The sequence below is a fragment of the Sturnira hondurensis genome, unplaced genomic scaffold (assembly GCF_014824575.4).
Source record: "Sturnira hondurensis isolate 20B ecotype Veracruz unplaced genomic scaffold, ASM1482457v3 Scaffold0020119, whole genome shotgun sequence".
Taxonomy (NCBI): domain Eukaryota; kingdom Metazoa; phylum Chordata; class Mammalia; order Chiroptera; family Phyllostomidae; genus Sturnira; species Sturnira hondurensis.
Window position 1 is genome coordinate 2,151,595 of NW_028092750.1, and position 18,292 is coordinate 2,169,886.

Genomic DNA, 18,292 nt, shown 5'->3' on the forward strand with positions numbered 1-18,292 from the left:
CGCCCAGAGCGAGTCCTGGGGGGCCAGGCCACGCACCACTGGCCGCCCTACGTCACACCTTATCTGGCTCGGCGGGTCTGCTTGCTACGGCCGCCGCCTTCCAGGGCGCCAGATGGCCTCGGGAGGCCTGGAGGGGGAGTTGGCGGCGGTGCTGGGGGGCCAGGGGCTGTGCGTGCGCAGCTGTGACTCAGAGCCGGCCGGGGAGCTGCTGGCACCTGTGCGGCTACGGAGGAACGTCTGCTACGTAGTCCTGGCCGTGTGTCTCAACGAGCAGGTGAGCGTCCACCCGCCGGCCCCCACCTAGGAATGCGCAGCCAGGCCGTGGGGACTGAGGACCTACCGGCAGCTGCCACCAATTATTTGTGGGCGGTGTTTCCCAGTTTTGCAAAGCACTGTCACACTGACATCTGAGCCTGGTGCACCCAACCCTGCGATTGTCAGATGCACAGAGGAGAAACCGAGTCCAGGAGCCTGTTTGTCTCATCCCACTAGGCCTCAGTTCCTTGTGGGGTGGGCTTACTCCTTTTCGTTTTCCCAGAATCTAGCCAGCACAGTGCCTGCCTTGGCGGAGTGGTCTCTCTTAAAGATCGGTTAAGCTCTGCAGAGACCTGCTCTGGGTCCCACGGGCAGTGATGGCACAATCTGCGCATACACTCAGACTTTCTCACCCCTGTGCGATGCTCTTTTTGATGCTGATCTCAGCACAAGTTGCTGTGACAACAGCTAGAAGGGGCCAAGGGCGTGGATTGAAGTTGTATGGGGTGGGGGCACGTTTCAAAGCCCAGACTCCAGTGTGAGGACAGGTCACAACACTTTATAAACCACAGGGAAAGTGAGGGATACAGTGGCATATGCAGAGGACGCAGGATGCACGGCCCCACCCCTGCCGGGAGAGGCCTGATCCCCAGCCCCTAAAGCAGCTCCCAGGATTATTAGCCCCTTTCTGCAATGAAGTCTGAATGCAAAGGGGTACTTTGCAGAGAGGGACAGCTGCAGCTGGAAGCCATGCAAGGACAGGTCCCCAAGAGAGCTCAACAGTTTGAGGGGGAACTGGGTGACTGCGACCCAGCCCCAGGGCAAGAAAAGGCTGCCACCTGTGCCCCTCCTTTGGAGCTCCCAGCCTGGCTGTGTGGGGGTGAGGAACCTCTCTCTCCCCTCAGGATGAGGTGCTGCTGATCCAGGAGGCCAAGAAAGAGTGCCGTGGGTCGTGGTACCTGCCGGCAGGGAGAATGGAGCCTGGGGAGACCATCGTGGAGGCGCTGCAGCGGGAGGTGAAGGAGGAGGCAGGGCTGCACTGCGAGCCTCTGACGTTGCTGTCTGTGGAGGAGCGGGGCCCCTCCTGGATCCGCTTCGCATTCCTTGCTTGCCCCACAGGTACAGCACACCTGGTGGCAGTGTGGGCAGGTGGCAATTGAACTGCCTCCCCCAGCTCGTTTTCAGGCGAGATGAGCCCCTATATTCTGGCTTATACAAGCCTTGCGTTTCCTGATTCCAGCCTGAGTGTCGGGTTAGAAGGCCTGGATGGCTGTTTCCTCTGCCAGGCCCGGCACGTCTCGCTGTGCAGACCCTTTCCTCACCCCATCCTCGCCTCTCCCCCAGGTGGAGTTCTCAAGACTTCCAAAGAGGCAGATGCAGAGTCCCTGCAGGCTGGCTGGTACCCACGAACCTCCCTGCCCACTCCGCTGCGAGCCCATGATATTCTGCACCTGGTGGAGCTGGCTGCCCAGTACCGCCATCAGGCCAGGCACCCTCTCATTCTGCCCCAAGAGCTTCCCTGCAGTCTGGTCTGTCAGCGGCTCGTGGCCACCTTTACCAGTGTCCACACGGTGTGGGTATTGGTGGGCACAGAGGGGGTGCCTCACTTGCCCATCACTGCCTGTGGTTTCACCCCCACGGAGCAGAGGGGTGGCATCAAGGTGGCCGTCTTACGGCTGCTGCAAGAGTGCCTGACTCTGCACCACTTGGTGGTGGAGACCAAGGGGTTGCTTGGACTACAGCACCTGGGCAAGGACCACATGGATGGCGTCTGCCTGAACGTGCTGGTGACAGTAGCTTTTCGGAACGCAGGTATCCAAAACGAGCCCCCAAAGGTTCGGGATGAGAACTTCTCTTGGTGGAAAGTGATGGAGGAAGACCTACAAAGCCAACTCTTACAGAGGCTTCAGGAAACATCTGTTGTCCCGGTCAATAGATAGGAAGGTGCCATCACTGGGTAGGGAGCTGGCTAGCTGCTCCCTCCACTGGCTTCACCTCCCTGAGGGAGGCAGGAGGCTGGCAACTAGGGGTCCCCCTGCAAACAGGGGAGGTCTTCCCAGGGGGACTTCCTTCTCTCCTCGCCATGGGGCAGGTCCCTACATTGCACCAAAAGGGACGGTGCCTTTACCAGGCAAGGAGTCCAGAGCTCAAGGACCCAGCTGTCCTGAGGCACAACGAGGGCACTGCTCCCCAAGGGGATGTGAGAACTTTGTGGACGTGAGACATCTCATCATTTTTGGTGCCGGATTCTCAGGCACCTAGAACATGGAAGGAGTGATGGGGGAGGCCACTCCATGGGAACAGGCCCCTTGCTGAGTTAAATAGGTTATTGCTTACTTTTCCTTTTGTCCTAAATGTCTCTGTGGGGAGAAAGTGGGCAGGAAGGGGCAGGGGACTTCCCTCAGAAGAGAAGTTCCTGCCCTTGCCCCACTGACAGCCACCCAGGCCATCCCAGAGAGCAAGCTGACACTGCAGGGGCTGGCCTGACCTGGGCAAGCAGGCTCCTGCCGTGCTGTCCACTGCAGCCGGAATCGGGCCCGCTGAGAACCCCTTCAGCTTGCCTGTCTGTGTAGAATGTGACCGCATCCCCTCCAGGTTTGGGGCAGTGAGAACATCGGGGAAGCTTCAAGTAGGCCAGGACTCCAAAGAGCTGCCTTGCCTGGGTTTCCTTCTGTTTGAGCTGAGTCCTCCCAGTCACACTGCGGGGCCCTGGCTCTTGCCTCTGCCCCTTTATAACTCCAGCTCAAACCAAACCAGACCCCTTTATTTCCCCTAGCCCAGCCAAATCATACCGTGTGCTCCTCACTGCTTCTCAAATCCTGATCTCTGACTCTGAGCTGGGAAACAGGTGATGGGTTTCCCTTCTGAAGTAACTACACTCGGCACTGAAGGGAAGGACTAGAACCCTCAGAGCTGCCCCCCACCCCAGTGCCCTCCACCCGGGCCCAGGCCTCTCCTGGCCACCATCCTGTCTTTCTGGCCTCTGGTAGGAGTCCTCCCGTCTCCCTGGAGGACTAGTGTCCCCTAAATGGTGGAACCAAACCCTTTCACTCTGGCTCACTTCTCTCAGTATGAGGGATGCCCCAGTCCACAGCCACACCCACAGGCAGTGATCTCTGCTCCCAGTATTTAGCCCATGGTAGTTTTGAACCCTGAGTGCCCATCAGGCTCACCTGGAGAGGATGAACAATTCTGGGCCACCCCCAGATAGTGGGGGGTGGGGCTGGGACACTGGTCATTTAAAAAGCCACCCAGTTAATTTGAACATGCACTGAAGTGGGGCGCACTGACCAGCCCTCTGAAGCCTTTTGCTCCTTGTCCCGGTGTGTGCACTTGGTGACTCCCACAGAGGACCCACAGCACACGCACATTTAGGGGCAAGAGTCTTAAACCAGCAGGCCCACTGTCCACCGCTAAAGCAGTCACACAACGCACAGCCTGAGCACCTGACGTGAGACCTGCATGCAGATACTGCAGATGGCTGGCTCCCTTGCCGAGTCCTGAGGCGAGCCAGCCCTCGGTCATGGGCAAGCGGAGCAGAAACAGTGTTGCCCGGCCAAGAGAGGCCGTTCCTGGCAGGCGCTGAGGAAGGGCAGACGTGTACTGCCAGAGCCTGTTTACCACCCTCCCCCTCCACTCCAGTGCTGAAAAAGGAACTTAATTTGTCTTCCTTGGGCAGGAAGATGGGCCCAAATTAGCAGTAGAGCCCTGGGCAGTGAAGGGTGGAGAACAGGGCAGCTGTGTCCACACGACCACACCGTTTATTGCCGTGGTGTCTGGGGTGGGGGAACACTGCAGGAGTGCCGACGTGCATCAAGGAGGGGAGTGTCTGTGACTCCTGGACACTCGAGCATCTTCAGAATCGGAGAGTCCAGACCCAGTTTGCCCACTGAGCTCTGCTCCTGTCCCACGCTGACACCCATGTGTGCGTGCGTGCCTGCACACACACGCCCAGTGTCCGTCAGCACAGCAGCTCGGCCCTCCCCAGCTGGGAGGAATGCGGGAGAGGTAGAGGTCACCGAGTTTCCTCTTCTTTCATGTCACCTCTTGGCAACCTGTGGCTGGCTTCTAGAAGCGGCATGGGCAGGAAAAGGAAGCGCAAGGGGCTCTGGCCTGCTCCTCCTTGCCCAGGAGCAAAGCCAGCAACTGCAGTCCCGCTGTGAGGTAATGCCTGGCGCCGCCTGTGTGTTCCTGCAGGTCGAGGCAGATTCGGGCCGGGTGGGGTGGCAGCCCCAGACTCAGAGGGCACGCAGGGAGAAGAGCGCAGGGGCTGCTGCCTGGACCCCAGCCCCTCCCCGCTAGGCCTTGGGGGCCTGCCACCAGGTGGGTGCCCCAGCCTCCCCTGTCCCCTGAGCTCCCCTGGGAGAGCGTTCCCTCAAGAACACTGCAGGCTGGGCCTGGACTTCCTGGGTCTCGAGCCCCTCTGCCCAGGTGTTGTGGACCTGCTGAGACGGGTTCAGAAGGCGCCAGGGAGAACCAGCTGGAGCTGGAGCCTGGCACCCAGCCCCCGGCTCCCCAGGCCCTCTCCCGCCCTGGTGGAGTTGCATCAAGGTTCTCATTAGCAGCTGCCCCCGCCTGGGCGCGGAGCATGCTTTGGCCATATGCCATGAGGCGGTTTGGGGTTTTGCAACAGTCTCCAGGAGGGCCAGGCAAGAAGAGTGGGCTACCCCTGCCAGCCAGTACCCCTCCCCAGGGGTTAAGTCAAGAAGGTAGGGGGAAAAAACGTCAAGTCTTAGCAGCATCCACTGGTACCTAGTGTGACAGAGACAGGGCTCCCATGCCCCGTCTTTCTGATCTGCAGTTCTGACTGGCCTTGGGGCCAACAGCTCACTCCCCTCCTGTGGCTGGAACTGAGTCACAGGTCTTGGCCCTAGCCGGGGATGTCCCGTAGAGACAGGTGACAGGCACAAAACACAGGAGAATCGGTTCCGATGGTCACCTGGCCATCACCCAGCTCCAGTGAGAAGGCCCTGGGACACCATGCTGCCTGGGAGGCCACCCCTTTTGCTCCTTGGCTTCTGGTACCTTGGAGACCCACTTCCTGAAGCCCAGGCTGGTGCAGCCAGCAAGGCAGGGTCTCCTGGAGGTAACTTGAGAACCACAGAGGCAGAGGTTCCTGGAGGACACAGAGGAGAAGGGCCGGGCCTCCACCCCCGGAGAAGAGTGATGGCGGCTGTGCCAGGCAGGAGGCAGCTCCTGGGCAGAGGCGAGGTCAGGAGCCTCCTCTCCCGCCATGCTCCTGCCTCAGATGTGCCCTTCCAGGGGTGGGGAGAGGTGCGGATGAGGACCCTGTGGGGGGAACTTGACGAAGGCAATGGCAGCCAGCTCCTTGCAGAATTCCTCCAGGACGACCACACCCTGGAGGAGGGTCTGGTGGTCTAGCCTGAGGGGATGAGCACAGAGAGTCATGGCTAGAAGGCTGTTGGTGACATCACAGTGTCCCTGAGGCATAACCCAGTGGCAGACCCTTCTGAGTGGGGACAGAGCTCAGCAACAGGCCCTGTGCACTAAGGCGCCTCCCTACCCTGGAGCGCTTTGCCCTCCCACCTGGGGCTCGTCCCCAACACCCACTTCCTTCAGCTACTTACTGCTCCCCAGGAACGTGACCCATCAGCTGCTTGCGCACCAGGAACAGTTTGCCTGGGAACTGGGGTACCCTCTGAATCCTCTGCATCAAGTCCCCGATTACCTGGAACAGGAACGAGAGAGAGCTAAGGTGGGGACCAGCAACACTCAAGCGAGATGCCCTGGCTCTGCTGCACCAGGGGGTGATGCCTGTGCTTTCCTCTGGCACTGACAAGGGTCCCCACACCTGTGGCCCCCAGCCCCATCCCGCCACCCTCCCTCCCTGCCCAGCACTGACATGCTCCCAGGCACCCTTACCCGGACCAGCACAGAGAACAGGCTCCTGCAGCCCGGGGCCAGGTTGACGTAGGGGTCCAGGAGGTACTCGTGGATGAGGGGGTGGGGGAAAAGGGCGAGCCGGGACAGGACTGAGGTCACTTGCAGGTTCAGGCTGTATGGCTGTAGGGAACGTGGTGGACAAACCAGGGGTTGGCAGGGGCTGGCAGGGGCTGGTGAGCATTTTTGCACCCCCCCCTCAGAGAGGCTCTTGGCCAGCAGGAACGTGTGCGGGGGCGGGAGACGCATATGATGTGTCTGTGTCATGGCTCCCCAGGGCTGAGGGCCAGGCGTGTCAGGGCACGCGGAGCAGAGGCAAGCTGGGCTTCCCGCCTGGGGAAAGGTGGGGTGGGGGTGGAGAAGTCAGAACTGAAGATAGCTCGACCCCCTACCCGCCATGGTCAGGCCTGCTCCCTTAAGGGCTCCAGAGGCACCCGCCTCAGGGGTGCTCCTGTAGGCCCCACCCTCTGGCCGGGGCCCAGTCCTGTTGGCTACCTGCTCCAAAATCCGGGACATGCGGTCAAACAGCATTTGGAGGAAATGCCCCTCAAAGAAAGGCCGCTCGGGCTCATGGGGGTCCAGGGGTGTGAGAGCTGGGGTCCAGCCCCAGGGGGCGACTCGGGAGCTGCATTCCTGGAACTGGACCGGGAGGGAGAGTTGAGAGGAGAAGGCCCAAGGTCAGAAGGCCCAAGGTCACAGCGTGGCAGGGCAGGGTGGGGTACATGGGAAGGTGGGCTCAGGGTTTGTGGCTGGGGTTGGCAGTGCCCTGGGCAAAGCTCGAAGGGGAGAAGGTGGAGGTAGCAACCCCACAGCTTTGAGGGTCGAGGAATAGGTGCCAGCAGCAACCTGGACACTCACCAGTCCGTAGGCATCGTGGACGTAGGTGTCATAGCCAGTCTCCTCCAGGAAGGCTGAGGTCTTGGCCTCCTCGGGAACCAGGCAGAGGAAGCTGAGAGACAGGAGGCTTGGTGTGGCGGGTTGCCCCTCCTCCCCCCCTCCATCAGCCCTGGAGCGAGCACCACGCCAGGCTATGCCCCAGCAGGGTTGTGGCCAAAGGCAGAACAAACTCAAGTGGCTGACTTCCTGACCTGCCCCCTACCTGTTGACAATCTCGGTCACCGCTGTCTTGCCATCTGGGGTGGTGGCAGGGGCTGGGGCAGGCTTGGCAGGGGGCTGAAAGCTGGCATCGAGGAGGCCATCTGTGAAGTAGGGGTCCTCCTCCAGGTCGCTGTGGCCAGAGCACACGCGCGCAGCACCAATGAACACACAAAAGAAAGACTGTGGGGATGCTGAGGGCTGGGGTGGGGCCTGGGTGTCCTCACACACTTACAGGGTGTCCTCATAGCTCTCGGGCTCCGGGCAACCCCGCGCCACGTAGGGGCGGCCCTCGAGGTGGCACAGGACCAGCTTTCGGACGATGTGCTCGTGGGGCTTCTGCAGCAGCTCCTCGAACAGCCGCAGCGTGGCGATGCTGATCTGGGGCCGGAAGGGGTCAGCGGGATGCCCCTTCTGCCCCGACTTCTGGGTGTGCCTGGGGGTTTGCTCACCCAGATGAGAACAGTGCCCCTAGAAAGGGGTCCCCCGTCCCTGGCAGGTTTTGAGGGGAGTGGGTGGGTACTGGCCTGAAAATCAGAAGTCTGGCTGATTCCATTATTAATTTGATGTAATAACAGGCCAGGAAATTGGCTTCTCTGTGCCTCAGTTTCTATGTCTGAGAAATGGAACGCTGGCCGCCCTACCTCACGGAGTGGCTGTGAGCCTCAAACAAGCCGACGGGGCAGTTTGCACACTATGCAAGGCCAGCCCGAGGGCCGTATTTTGCTGTGTATAATGCTCACTTCTTTGCCCAAATTTTTGAGGGAAAAATAAGGATGTGCATTAGATACAGGCTGTACTAATTCTGTATCTGTATAAATAGATACCGTTTTTAATTCTTTTATTTAGGCTTATGCGTTGAAAGTGTGAACTCTAGCCTGGCTGGCGTAGCTCAGTGGATTGAGCGCGGGCCTGCGAACCAGACGATCACGGTTCGATTCCCAGTCAGGGCACATGCCTGGGTTGCAGGCCGGTTCCTTGCAGGCTAACTACCAGCATGGAAGGCACAAAAGGCAACCATACATTGATGTTTCTCTCCCTCTCTCCTTCCCCTCTAAAAATAAATAAATAAATAAAATCTTAAAAAAAAAAAAGAAAGTGTGAACTCTAGAAAGCAATAACAATACCCCTATGCAAAATACTATCCTGGAATATGATAATCAATTTTTTCTGAATATAAATAAATACAAAAATGAATTAAAAAATCAAAATGAAAGATTTTTTCCCTGAAAATTTGGGCTAAACACGTGGGTGCATGTGACACACTGCTGTGCGTCACAGAGAACTGCCGCGTGACACCCAGTGTGCGACCACGGGAAGCTCCCGTGTGACAAGAGCAGTCTGGCCCAGTCCCTGTATCACTGTTTCTTTCGGGGGATGCTTCACTGTCTCAAAGGCAGAACTGTGAAAATGGGGGACCTGAGAGACCCCTTTGGCAGGGGTGGGGTGGGAGAGAGTGGAGTACCCTCCCATCTCACCTCATCGGAGAGGTGGTCACAGTGCCTGATGAGCTGAGCGCACAGAGGGCAGGGGCTGTCCTCGGGGGCTGCAGGCTGAGGGTCAGTGCCCAGGAGGAAGGCCACGGCCTCCTGCAGCAGTGCAGAGGAGCGGAGCCGGCGCAGCAGGGCCGTCATCAGGGCAGTGGAGGTCAGGACACTCTGCTCAGACCTATGCGGACGGAACAATGAGCCAGGCAGGGGAGGGGAGGCCAGAGGGACAGGGAGTGGACAAATCAGGGCAGGGGGAGAGCCCCTTCCTGGTTTCCTAATATCGCCGGCTTGTGTCTTTCTGCTCACTCCCATCCCTCCTGAGGTCATGGAGTCCCAGGGCAGAGGCCTTTGTAGCCCACGGTGGCTCTGAGCCACGTGTGTGTCAGGGGGCAGGCCTGGCCCACATGAGCCGATGGAGCCCACAGGCTCATGTGACTCTGGCTAAGGAGGTCCTTGGCTGTAGGACAGGAAGGGGCAGGAGTGGTGGGCACTTGGATCCACACCACAGCCACAGCTGAGGGGCCTGGACATAGACTCACACGTGTAGGAGCTGTGGCTGCAGAATGTCCACAAATAACTTCTCGGCCACGGCCTTCGCCAAGGCGTCTGCAACCACCTGGGCACCAAAGAGCACGTGGTAAACACCGTTACCTCCACTGACAGTTTTCCATCAAGAAATAACTGTCCTGGTATAGTGTCCAGCACAACAGGCAGAGGGTCCCTGCCAACCCGAGGCCTGCCCGGCTCCCAGAGACCCACCCAGTCCTCCAAGTGGAGACGGAGGAGGACAGCCAGTGGCAGGGAACTCCCTGCCCCCGCTCACCATGTGTGCCTCCTGGATGAGACGGTCACAGTAATCGAACCAGCCCAGAAAGGCTGCCAAGGCCTCTTTGCCCGGGAAGGAAGCCTCATCAGATGGGGCACTGGGTACCCTGCAGCACAGTCAGGGAGGGGCTGTGAGGCCTCCCTCAGCTCTGTTCCTTCCAAAAGGAAGCAGAGCCTTCCTCGCCGTGCCAGGGAACCTCTGTTACAGGGCAGGAGGTAGGCAGGGTGTAGGGTGAGGTGGTCAGTTCAACAGGGGGTTCTTTGGGCAGAAGCAAAAAGGATGCTTCTCTGAAGGGTGAGAAGACCCTTAGGATGGGCTGTAACCTTGGGAAGATGGCCAGCAGGGGTCCCCATCCCTCCTGGAAACAGAGGAACGGGCTACCAGCAGACAGGCGGGGCTTCCAGCCACTGAAGATGCAGCCCGTCTTCCCTGGCCCAGAGCTTACCTCCAGCTGATACCCTCTGAAGCGGCAATGTCTGCAGGGTCCAGGAAGGTGGGCATGGACTGGTACAGCTGGCAAAGGTGCTCGACAATCGCAGGGCAAAAGGGGCTGCTCTGTACTAGGTGGGCGGCAGCCTCCGGGGGAGCCACGCTGACAAGGAGCAGCAGGTTCTCCTGGGCCTTCAGGGCCAATCGACCTTTCTAGGGAACAGAGGTACAACTTCAGCACATGCACCTGAGCCCCCAAGGCTCCTCACCCCACAATTCTCCCTGCTCCGGCCCACGCCATCTCAGCATCAGGTACCTTGCTCTTGCACAAGCCAACCAGCGAGGTGACCAGGTTGCTCTCCCCAGTCCCATCAGACTCCCAGGTCTCAACAGGCAGCTGGGTGGTCAAAGCCTGGGCGCCACAGGGACCCCCGTCAGGAGCCTCACTGTGGGGGTGGTCCTTGTTCTCAATACTGGCCGTCGCCCTAGGCAAGGCGGTGGGTTCTTTGGATACCTTTTTCTTAGCAACAGTCTTCTTACCCTGCAGATGAGGCTGAATGAGGCCAGGTTGTGGCGGAGGCCCCTCCCCATGCCGTCCCCGGGGAATGTACGGTGCGCAGACTGTTTGGGCCTCGCACGGGGCTGGGGGAGCTGCTCTGTGCACCTCTGCTTCCTCAGAGGGGCCACGGGACGGGGCCCAGGGCCTGGGCCCTGCGCTTCTGTGCCCACAGAGGCACTCACTTCCAGGATGTAGGTGAGCAGGGCTGGGTCCTGCTGGATCTTGGAGCAGAGGACGGTGGTGAACTGCACCTCCTCCTTTTCTGTGAGGGGTCCAGGATCTGTCCCACCGAGCTGGAGAAGTTTCTGGGAGAGGAGCAGCAGGGAGGCAGAAGGTAATGGGGGGCAGGGAAGAGGGGGCTGCACCCCTACACACCCCTTGGCTTCTTGGCCCCTCACCTGCACAGGCCTGTGGACGTTGAGGTAATGCAGGAGCGGGTGCTGAACCTGGGCCAGCACCTTGCTGAAGAACTGGAATACCTGCTGCCGCATGCCTGGGGGGTACTGTGGGTCAGGGAGCAGAGTGCCCGTCAGGACAGGAAGTCGTGCCCCCCAGGGCACGGCTTCCTGCACAGTTCTTCTCTGTCCCCTGCTCAGGGGCCACTTCTCCACAAGCCTCCCTCCCTCACCATGGAAACAGGCCTCCTACTTGCTGCCAGTCCCCATCCCCACGTTGATTTATCTCCATGACCTTGTCACCACTGGACACACATGGGGGCTCCTTTGTCTTAAGCTTGCTGTGTCCTCAGTGCCTAGGACACAACCCGACACAGGGCTCACTCCCAGCACATCTTTGCTGAATGAATGCCAACCGCAAGAGCAGGGCACCAGAGCAGATGAGCAAGGGGAGGTGGTGGGTGTGCTGAGGGGCTGCAGTGCCCCGGACCCGTAGTGTCAGGACTGGGAGAGCACAGGTGGAAGAGCCTGGAACCCAGGGCCGGGGCTTGGCCGGAAGCTTCCGGAGGCAGCGGGGTCCTGCCCACCTCGGCCTTGCCCAGTGTGCACAGGGTCTCCAGGATCTTGTGCTGCAGCAGGTACTCGAGGCAGGGCCCAGCCTCGCCCGCCGCCTGCTGCTTCTCCTCGTACACCAGGATGTCCAGCATCTGCTTCAGCCGCCAGGGGATATCAGTCTTCTTGGCCGGGGTGTTTTCATCTATTTGAGATTCAGGGGAAAAGTGAGTAGGGAGAAGTTAAGCATTCTGGCTCTGTGGGGTCAGGCCCAAGCGACCCGGGGGTGGGCGGCAGTGGCTGAAGGCACCTGGAGAGGCCAGGTAACAGTCTGCTTCCACAGTTAAAGGCCAGAGGAAATGGAAGTCACAGCCCATGCCTCCTTGTGTAAAAGCACAAAAGACCCTCTAGAATGAGCGAGGTCCAGGATACAACTCTGAGCATGCGCACATGCCCTGGCTCTTTATCAGAGGGAAGGGCATCTGCCTGCCCCCGTACCCCAGGGCTGACACATGGACCTCGGCCAGGGCTGCAGTGAGGCCTGAGTGAGTGGCTGTGGGCCCAGGGTCTCTTGGCAGAATTCAGAAGCTGTCTTCTGGCAGCTTCCCAACAACTGATCATCTCCTGGGGCCTGTTTATGTCCCCTTTCCACTCACAGAAGTGGAGCACTCACAGAAGGCGATACTCTATTTTTTAAAAAGCAAGAAAAAAATCCGAGCCCGAGCATGGGTTCGGGCTCTGCTGCACCATGCAGAGGTCCCAGTGGAGAAGCTGGGTAGTGGGGCTTTCTTGCAGCTGCCAAGCTAGAGTGTGTTTGAAAGGTTCTGGCTCTCGGGGACTGGCCTTGAGCACCCCCTAGCTTTCCTTGAAAGCACAGGCTCTTGGGCGAGGCAGCTGCCTCACCCACTCCTGGGTCTCTGGTACGGGGACTGTTGGAAACTGTTGGACTGTTGGAAATGAAAGGACTGGGCTGAGGCGAAGCCGCAGGTGGGCCGGAGTCCATCCTGGACCTTTCACTGCTCTCCTGGAAAACTGGGGCTCTGTCCAGAGATCTTTGGTCTCTAAAAGGCATAAACTTCCAGTAATAAAATCAGTCCTGGGCTGTGTAATGTGCAGAGTGGTGACTATAGTTAATAACAGTGTATTGTATAATCCAAAGTTGCCGAGAGAGAGAGACTATAAAAGCTCTCACCACAAGAAACTGTAGCTACGTGTGGTGACAGATGTTAACTGGACTTATTGTGATCATTTTGCAATCAATCCACACATCGAACCACTGTTGTACAATGGAAACTAATGTTATATATCAGTTATATTTCAATGAAAACAAGAGAGATTATCAGTGGAAAGTTGTTCTCAACTGGGGGCAGTTTTTCCACCCCTCCCCTCCCGCTCCCAGGGGACATTTGGTAATGTCCGGAGAGACATTTACACTTGTCACACGAGAAGGGGGGGTACTGGCCTCTGATGGGCAGAGGTCAGAGCTGCTACTAAATACACTGCAGTGCGTCCCACTGCACCCTCCACACAGAGTGACCAGGTCCAGACGTCCCCAGCGCCAGCCTGAGGAACCCGGCCTAACAGAGTGTTCAGAGGGCCCCTCAGAGTGTCCAAGGCCACCTTCTAATTTCAGGAGCTAGCTCAGGCTGGACGTGAGGCTTTGAGGACAGGCACAGGCTGGACCACACCCCAGTCTGAACTGCAGGAGGTGAAAGCTAGGGAAGTAGGACAGGGTTACCTGGCAATCAGTGTGCATCCACCAATGCCAGCACACCGACGGCAAAACAGCCAATCGGAGCCCACCTCCCAGTGAGTGAGCCTGCTGGGCTCTGATGCCCCAGCCTTTAGCTCCCTGGTGTGTCAGCTTGGGCTCAAGGACCAGGTAGTTACATGCCTTGGTTTTTGTTCTCCTCCTACCCCTCTAAGTTGGCTCAGGGAAAAGAAGAATGTGTTCAATTTCTTTTCTTTTGATCAGTAAGCCCTGGACACAGGCACTTAAAGGCTGAAGGCCTGGATGCTCTACCCAGCAGGAAGGTGGGGGCAAGTGGAGCTCAACTAGCAGAGCCGGCTAGCGAAACCCCCAAACTCCTGGCTTTCTCACTCCTGCCTCATACAGCTCCTCCCTCAAACGGGCAGATATCACCTTCCCTGGGACTTCTGTGTCTCTGAGCCGCACTGTGGCTCTGCCCACACTGTCCTCACAGCTCCCTGAAGGGAAGACCGGGCCTCACCTGTGCTTTCGATGTAGTAGTGCGTGATGCCCTTCCAGTGCTCCACGAATGCCTCCAGAAGGTCGAGGGTGGGCTCCCGCTGCAGAGAGAGCAGAGGCATGACCTGCGGGACACGGGCTCTGCCTCGGCCAGGATGCTCAGGGACGCGTGGTCTCTAGGTCACATCCGACTGTCGCTGACAATCCGGCACCCCTCCCCAGCTACCCCTCCCTGCTGGAAATGCCATCCTCCCGCCCTTCACAGGCAGGGTACCGCTGCCCATCTCAGAGGAAGAGTTAATAGTGTCAGAGGGGGACGCAAACACAGAGACAGATCATTTCAACACAACACGGTCACGCCACAACAGGGGTGCATGGAGGAAAACGGGAGCGCACCCCCGAACAACAAAAGCAAGTGGCACGAAGGGAACACACCTGAGAGACAAAGTTTTCAGGTCCTTCTGAATCTGAGAGTTGGTGAAAAGCTGTGCAAAGGCCGCAGCAGGCTCAGTTCAGCCAGATGGCTAACCCCAGCATAACATTAAGAAAGGGCCTTGCTTATGATGTACACACAGCTTTCGTCCAGGCCACAGGTCATGCAGCCCGAGCTCTTCCCTAGCCAGCTCTGCTCTAGCCATGTCTCCTCCGGTGCCTTCTATTGGCCACAGGGGATTCTGACTCTGTCCCCAGCAAGCCCTAAAGCCCCCCTCTCCAGTGCTCTCTCCACTTCCACAGCCTGGCTGCACCTGGCCTTGAACTGAGAACAACCACTTTCCCTGAAAACTTCTCCCCAAAATGGGCATTTCTTCTCTTTCCTTGCAGAATACATGTTTGCAGGAGAAAAATACGTAATCGGGTTCTCTTGCTCCAGAGGTGCTCGCCTCTATGCCAGGTCTTTGCCCAGGCTACTCCTCTGCCCAGGAGGCCCCGGACTGACACTCACCCAGATCCTAGCGGTCCCCAGCGAAGTCAGCTGAGGGCCTCCAGCCACACAAAGCCCTCCCCAGGTTCCTGGATGCATCACCCTCCAACCTCGGGCTTTACTGCACCACAGAGCTGCGTGTCTCCTCCTTTAAGCCATTCAAGAGCTATCTCCCGAGGGCCTGCTACATATCGGGTTGGCCAAAGAGTTCATTTGCTTATTTCTGTAAGACAGCGCTGGTAGTGCTTAGTTGTCTCTAATTCATTCAAAACAATTTTGTTAGATTGTATGATGACAGCTGTACATTTTTCAACAACTTACCAAAATTGGTGACTTTTTGTGTAGCAATTTTAATATTGAAGATGGAAGAAAATATGCAACATTTTTTGCGTGTTATGCTTTATTATTTCAAGAAAGGTAAAAACAACGGAAACACAAGAAAAGATTTGTGCAGTGTATGGAGAAGGTTCTATGACTGATCGAACTTGTCAAAAGTGGTTTTCGAAGTTTCCTGCTGGAGCTTTCTCGCTGGACGATGCTCCATGGTCGGGGAGACCAGCGGAAGTTGATAGCGATCAAATCAAGACATTACTTGAGGGGAAAAAAATCAACATTATACCATGCTGGAGAGAACCAATATACTCAAAATATCCAAATCAATAAAGTTATTGGTGAAAATGAAAACCGTGTCTTTAATTTTATAGATAAAACCAAACGGACTTTTTGGCCAACCCAATACAAGACACCATGCTAGATGCCACAGGCAATACCAGGGTGCCCAAGACCCAGTGCCACGAAGGAGAAGAGCATCTTCTACCACGCTGAACAACTCAGCGACAGGAAGTAGTGGGAGAGGAGAACACAGGAGAGGAGGGAAGTGACCTCCGGGAAAAGAAGGGCCACTCCCAACGGGATGGAACAGAGAAGGCTGAGGTCACGCTGGAACTAAAACTTGAAGAACTGGGTCAGATTCCCGCAATGAGAGATGAAGAAAGCACACTCCCTACAGCAGGTACTCTGCAAAGTGTGTCTGGAGCCAGGACCGGCTGATGAGGGCACGGGGCCTTGCATGCCAGGCCAAGAGGTCCACGGAAATACATGTTCAAGTACACATATCTGCAGACAACGGGAAGCAGGTCAGGGACAGCTGGGCCGTGTTTTAGGAAGTCATCCGGCAGCTGTGTGCGGCAACAAAAGCGAGAAGAACGCTCTGAAGACCATGGCGATGGGGAGAAAATGGTAACACTGAAGCTGAGGCCTTGACACAGCCCCTGCCTCGGCTGCCCAGTCTTGTCCTCTTTCAAAATTAGTTGCGGGGACCACGGCCCTCACCAGACTGGCATCTCCCACAGTCGTTCCAAACACACTGGGTGTGACCACATCTTATCTCCTTCTGTGTGATGCTATGTTGGTGGGGTTAGAGGTCATTTCCTCTACTGGACTGTCGGCACCCCGAGGGCCAGGGCTTGTGTTTCAGAATCTGCCCCTGAAGGGCACACACACAATGACTAAGTTAACATTTACTAACTTAGTCATGGTGCTCCCTAAGACACTGCTCCACAGTTCCTCGTCTCTGGGAAGGCCTCTGGCCCTTAACCAGCACTCGATGACCTCAGCAGTCTGTGATGGGGGCTCACTGAACCTCAAAATTCGTTTATAGTCTCCAAAACCTTGCCAGCGTTTAAACCAAAATACATAAACAATTAACAGTAATCATCATGCAGTATGGAGAGCAGAAATGGGAGAACGCAGGTTAGCCCAGACAGGCCATTCAAAAGAAGAGAGCAGGGGCACAGTCTCACCCGAGAAGATTGCTAGCACTCTGCTCCAGACCACAGAGGCTGTACCAAATGATTTCTTTCTAAAGGGAACGGTCACTATTCCATTCTGTCAGAAGAGGGCAGGAAGGAGCAGCATGCGTCCTCCTTTACCTGAGTCAACCAGGAGTCAACTGACTTGCTGGGGTCTTAACCTGAAGGCCCAGGCCCCAGAAGACCTCTGTGCAAGATGTGGGGGAGCAGAGGAAAGAGGGGTTCCCATCTCTCCCAACAATCACACAGGGTCAAACTTCTAGGGGGCTAAAGAAATGACCTGCTTAAAAGTGTCTCCCTTGACCACCACCATTGCCTCCAGCCCCAGACTCTGAAATTCCTGCATGGGAGGTATCAGAAATTCAGTCCTTAGGCTAAGGTCTTATCTGTGTGTCACCCACCCACACCTCCACCCGCTTTGCGTGAAGCTGTCCTTGAGAGGTATGAAGTAGTTTGCCAGACCACTTTCTAAGGTGACAGCTGTCTTGACTGGGGACAGGGAGAAGGGGAAGGAGAGATTCTATAGAACCCTGCCCAGGTGGGATGGCCTGAGCCGCCCCCCCCACCCCCCCCCCACCCCGAGCAAGCCCAGGGAGGGTGGGGGAGTAGGAGGAGGGGGAGGAGGGGCAGTACTGGAAGGAGCAGGAACTTTTCACTTTCTTCACCAGTTTGCTTAAGGCTGGTACTTAAGCAAATTCATAATAAGCTCTGATTTGAAGGCGGAGGGGGGGGGTTGTTGTTGGGGAGCCAGGGATTGGAAACCAAGGTTTTGCTTCTCCTGAGAAAATCTGATAAATTAGGTTATTCAGATTAGAAATCTGATGACTAAACTGATCAATTAGGAGAGAGTTTATGCTGAAACAAAAGGAATCATTAACTTCACAGATTCTTGGCAGGGTTACTGTAAGTACAGGCCTCTGCCTACCCTATCTGAACTGTGCTTTTATCTTACTGAATGAAATGAACCCAGTGGGCCGCCTCTGACCAGCATTCGCCCCCCACCCCCGCAACAGAAAACGCCAAAAGCGCAAACTCTGAGTATATAAGAAATCAATAAACTCTTCCGACAGGGCTGCAGCCCCATGGCTGGCCTCCCCCGATGCGAGGCTGCTGTAATAAGAGAGAAAACGTTGGAAACCTGCAGGGGACTGCTTCCAGGGCGAGGTCACCCCCGCCCCCGACTCTGTCCTGACTGTTCGCACTTCCCGGGGACGGGGCAGACCGGGCCCGCATTCCCCAGTGGAGGGTGAGGGCGCGCTGGGCCTGAAAAGGCCTTGGAGTGGTCGGGGGCTCCGAGGGAGGGAAGGGACGGCTGTTTTTAAGCACAGGGGACCAGGAAGAGCGGAGCAAGCCAGAGGAAGGCACACAGAGGCCTTCCAACTCTCCAGGATAGGGAACTTGGGATTTGGGGAAAGAAACTCCCGGGTGACATGGGAGCACAGGAGAGCTGGGAGCTGGGAGAGACTGGGGAGCCGAAAAATAAACAGGAAGCAGCTTGGGGAGGTGAGTCAAGGAATGGAGCAGTCTGGGAAAGCGGCGCGGTCGGGAAAGCAACCACTGGAAGCGGGCACCGCTCCGCGAGAGGCCCGAAGGGCGCTACGGCCCGGCCAGGGTCCTTCCCGGGCGGCCCGCGCCCTCCGTCGCCTCCGCCCCGGCCTCCCCGCGCCCACGGCCGCCCCGCGCCCCGGCCTCCCCGCGCCCACAGCCTCACAGCGCCCACGGCCTCCTGCAGCAGCGCCCCGAGCCGGCTCAGCATGATGGCGCCCGGCCTGTTCCGGCTCCGGCTTCGGCTCCGGGTTCTGGGCAGCGGCGGCGGCGGCGGCGGCGGCGGGGGTGGCAGAGCACCGG

The 18,292-nt window shown here is 57.7% G+C and overlaps 2 protein-coding genes across 2 annotated transcripts; one reads left to right on the forward strand and one right to left on the reverse strand.

Moving 5' to 3' along the window:
• NUDT18 (nudix hydrolase 18) lies at positions 1-2,595 on the forward strand. The gene is made up of 3 exons (XM_037028989.1): positions 1-274; positions 1,161-1,374; positions 1,600-2,595. Exons 1-3 carry the CDS (start codon positions 113-115, stop codon positions 2,193-2,195), a joined length of 972 nt encoding a protein of 323 aa, XP_036884884.1. The 5' UTR covers positions 1-112; the 3' UTR covers positions 2,196-2,595.
• Positions 2,596-5,145: 2,550 nt separating this feature from the next.
• On the reverse strand, positions 5,146-18,292 carry FHIP2B (FHF complex subunit HOOK interacting protein 2B). Its single transcript, XM_037028979.1, has 17 exons — positions 18,156-18,292; positions 13,734-13,812; positions 11,538-11,707; positions 10,954-11,058; positions 10,738-10,860; positions 10,313-10,537; positions 10,013-10,209; positions 9,565-9,673; positions 9,281-9,357; positions 8,730-8,919; positions 7,487-7,632; positions 7,256-7,384; positions 7,015-7,105; positions 6,652-6,795; positions 6,139-6,279; positions 5,844-5,944; positions 5,146-5,638 (listed from the first exon to the last, which is right to left on the reverse strand). The coding sequence occupies exons 1-17, from the start codon at positions 18,198-18,200 to the stop codon at positions 5,500-5,502; spliced, it is 2,211 nt and encodes a 736-aa protein (XP_036884874.1). The 5' UTR covers positions 18,201-18,292; the 3' UTR covers positions 5,146-5,499.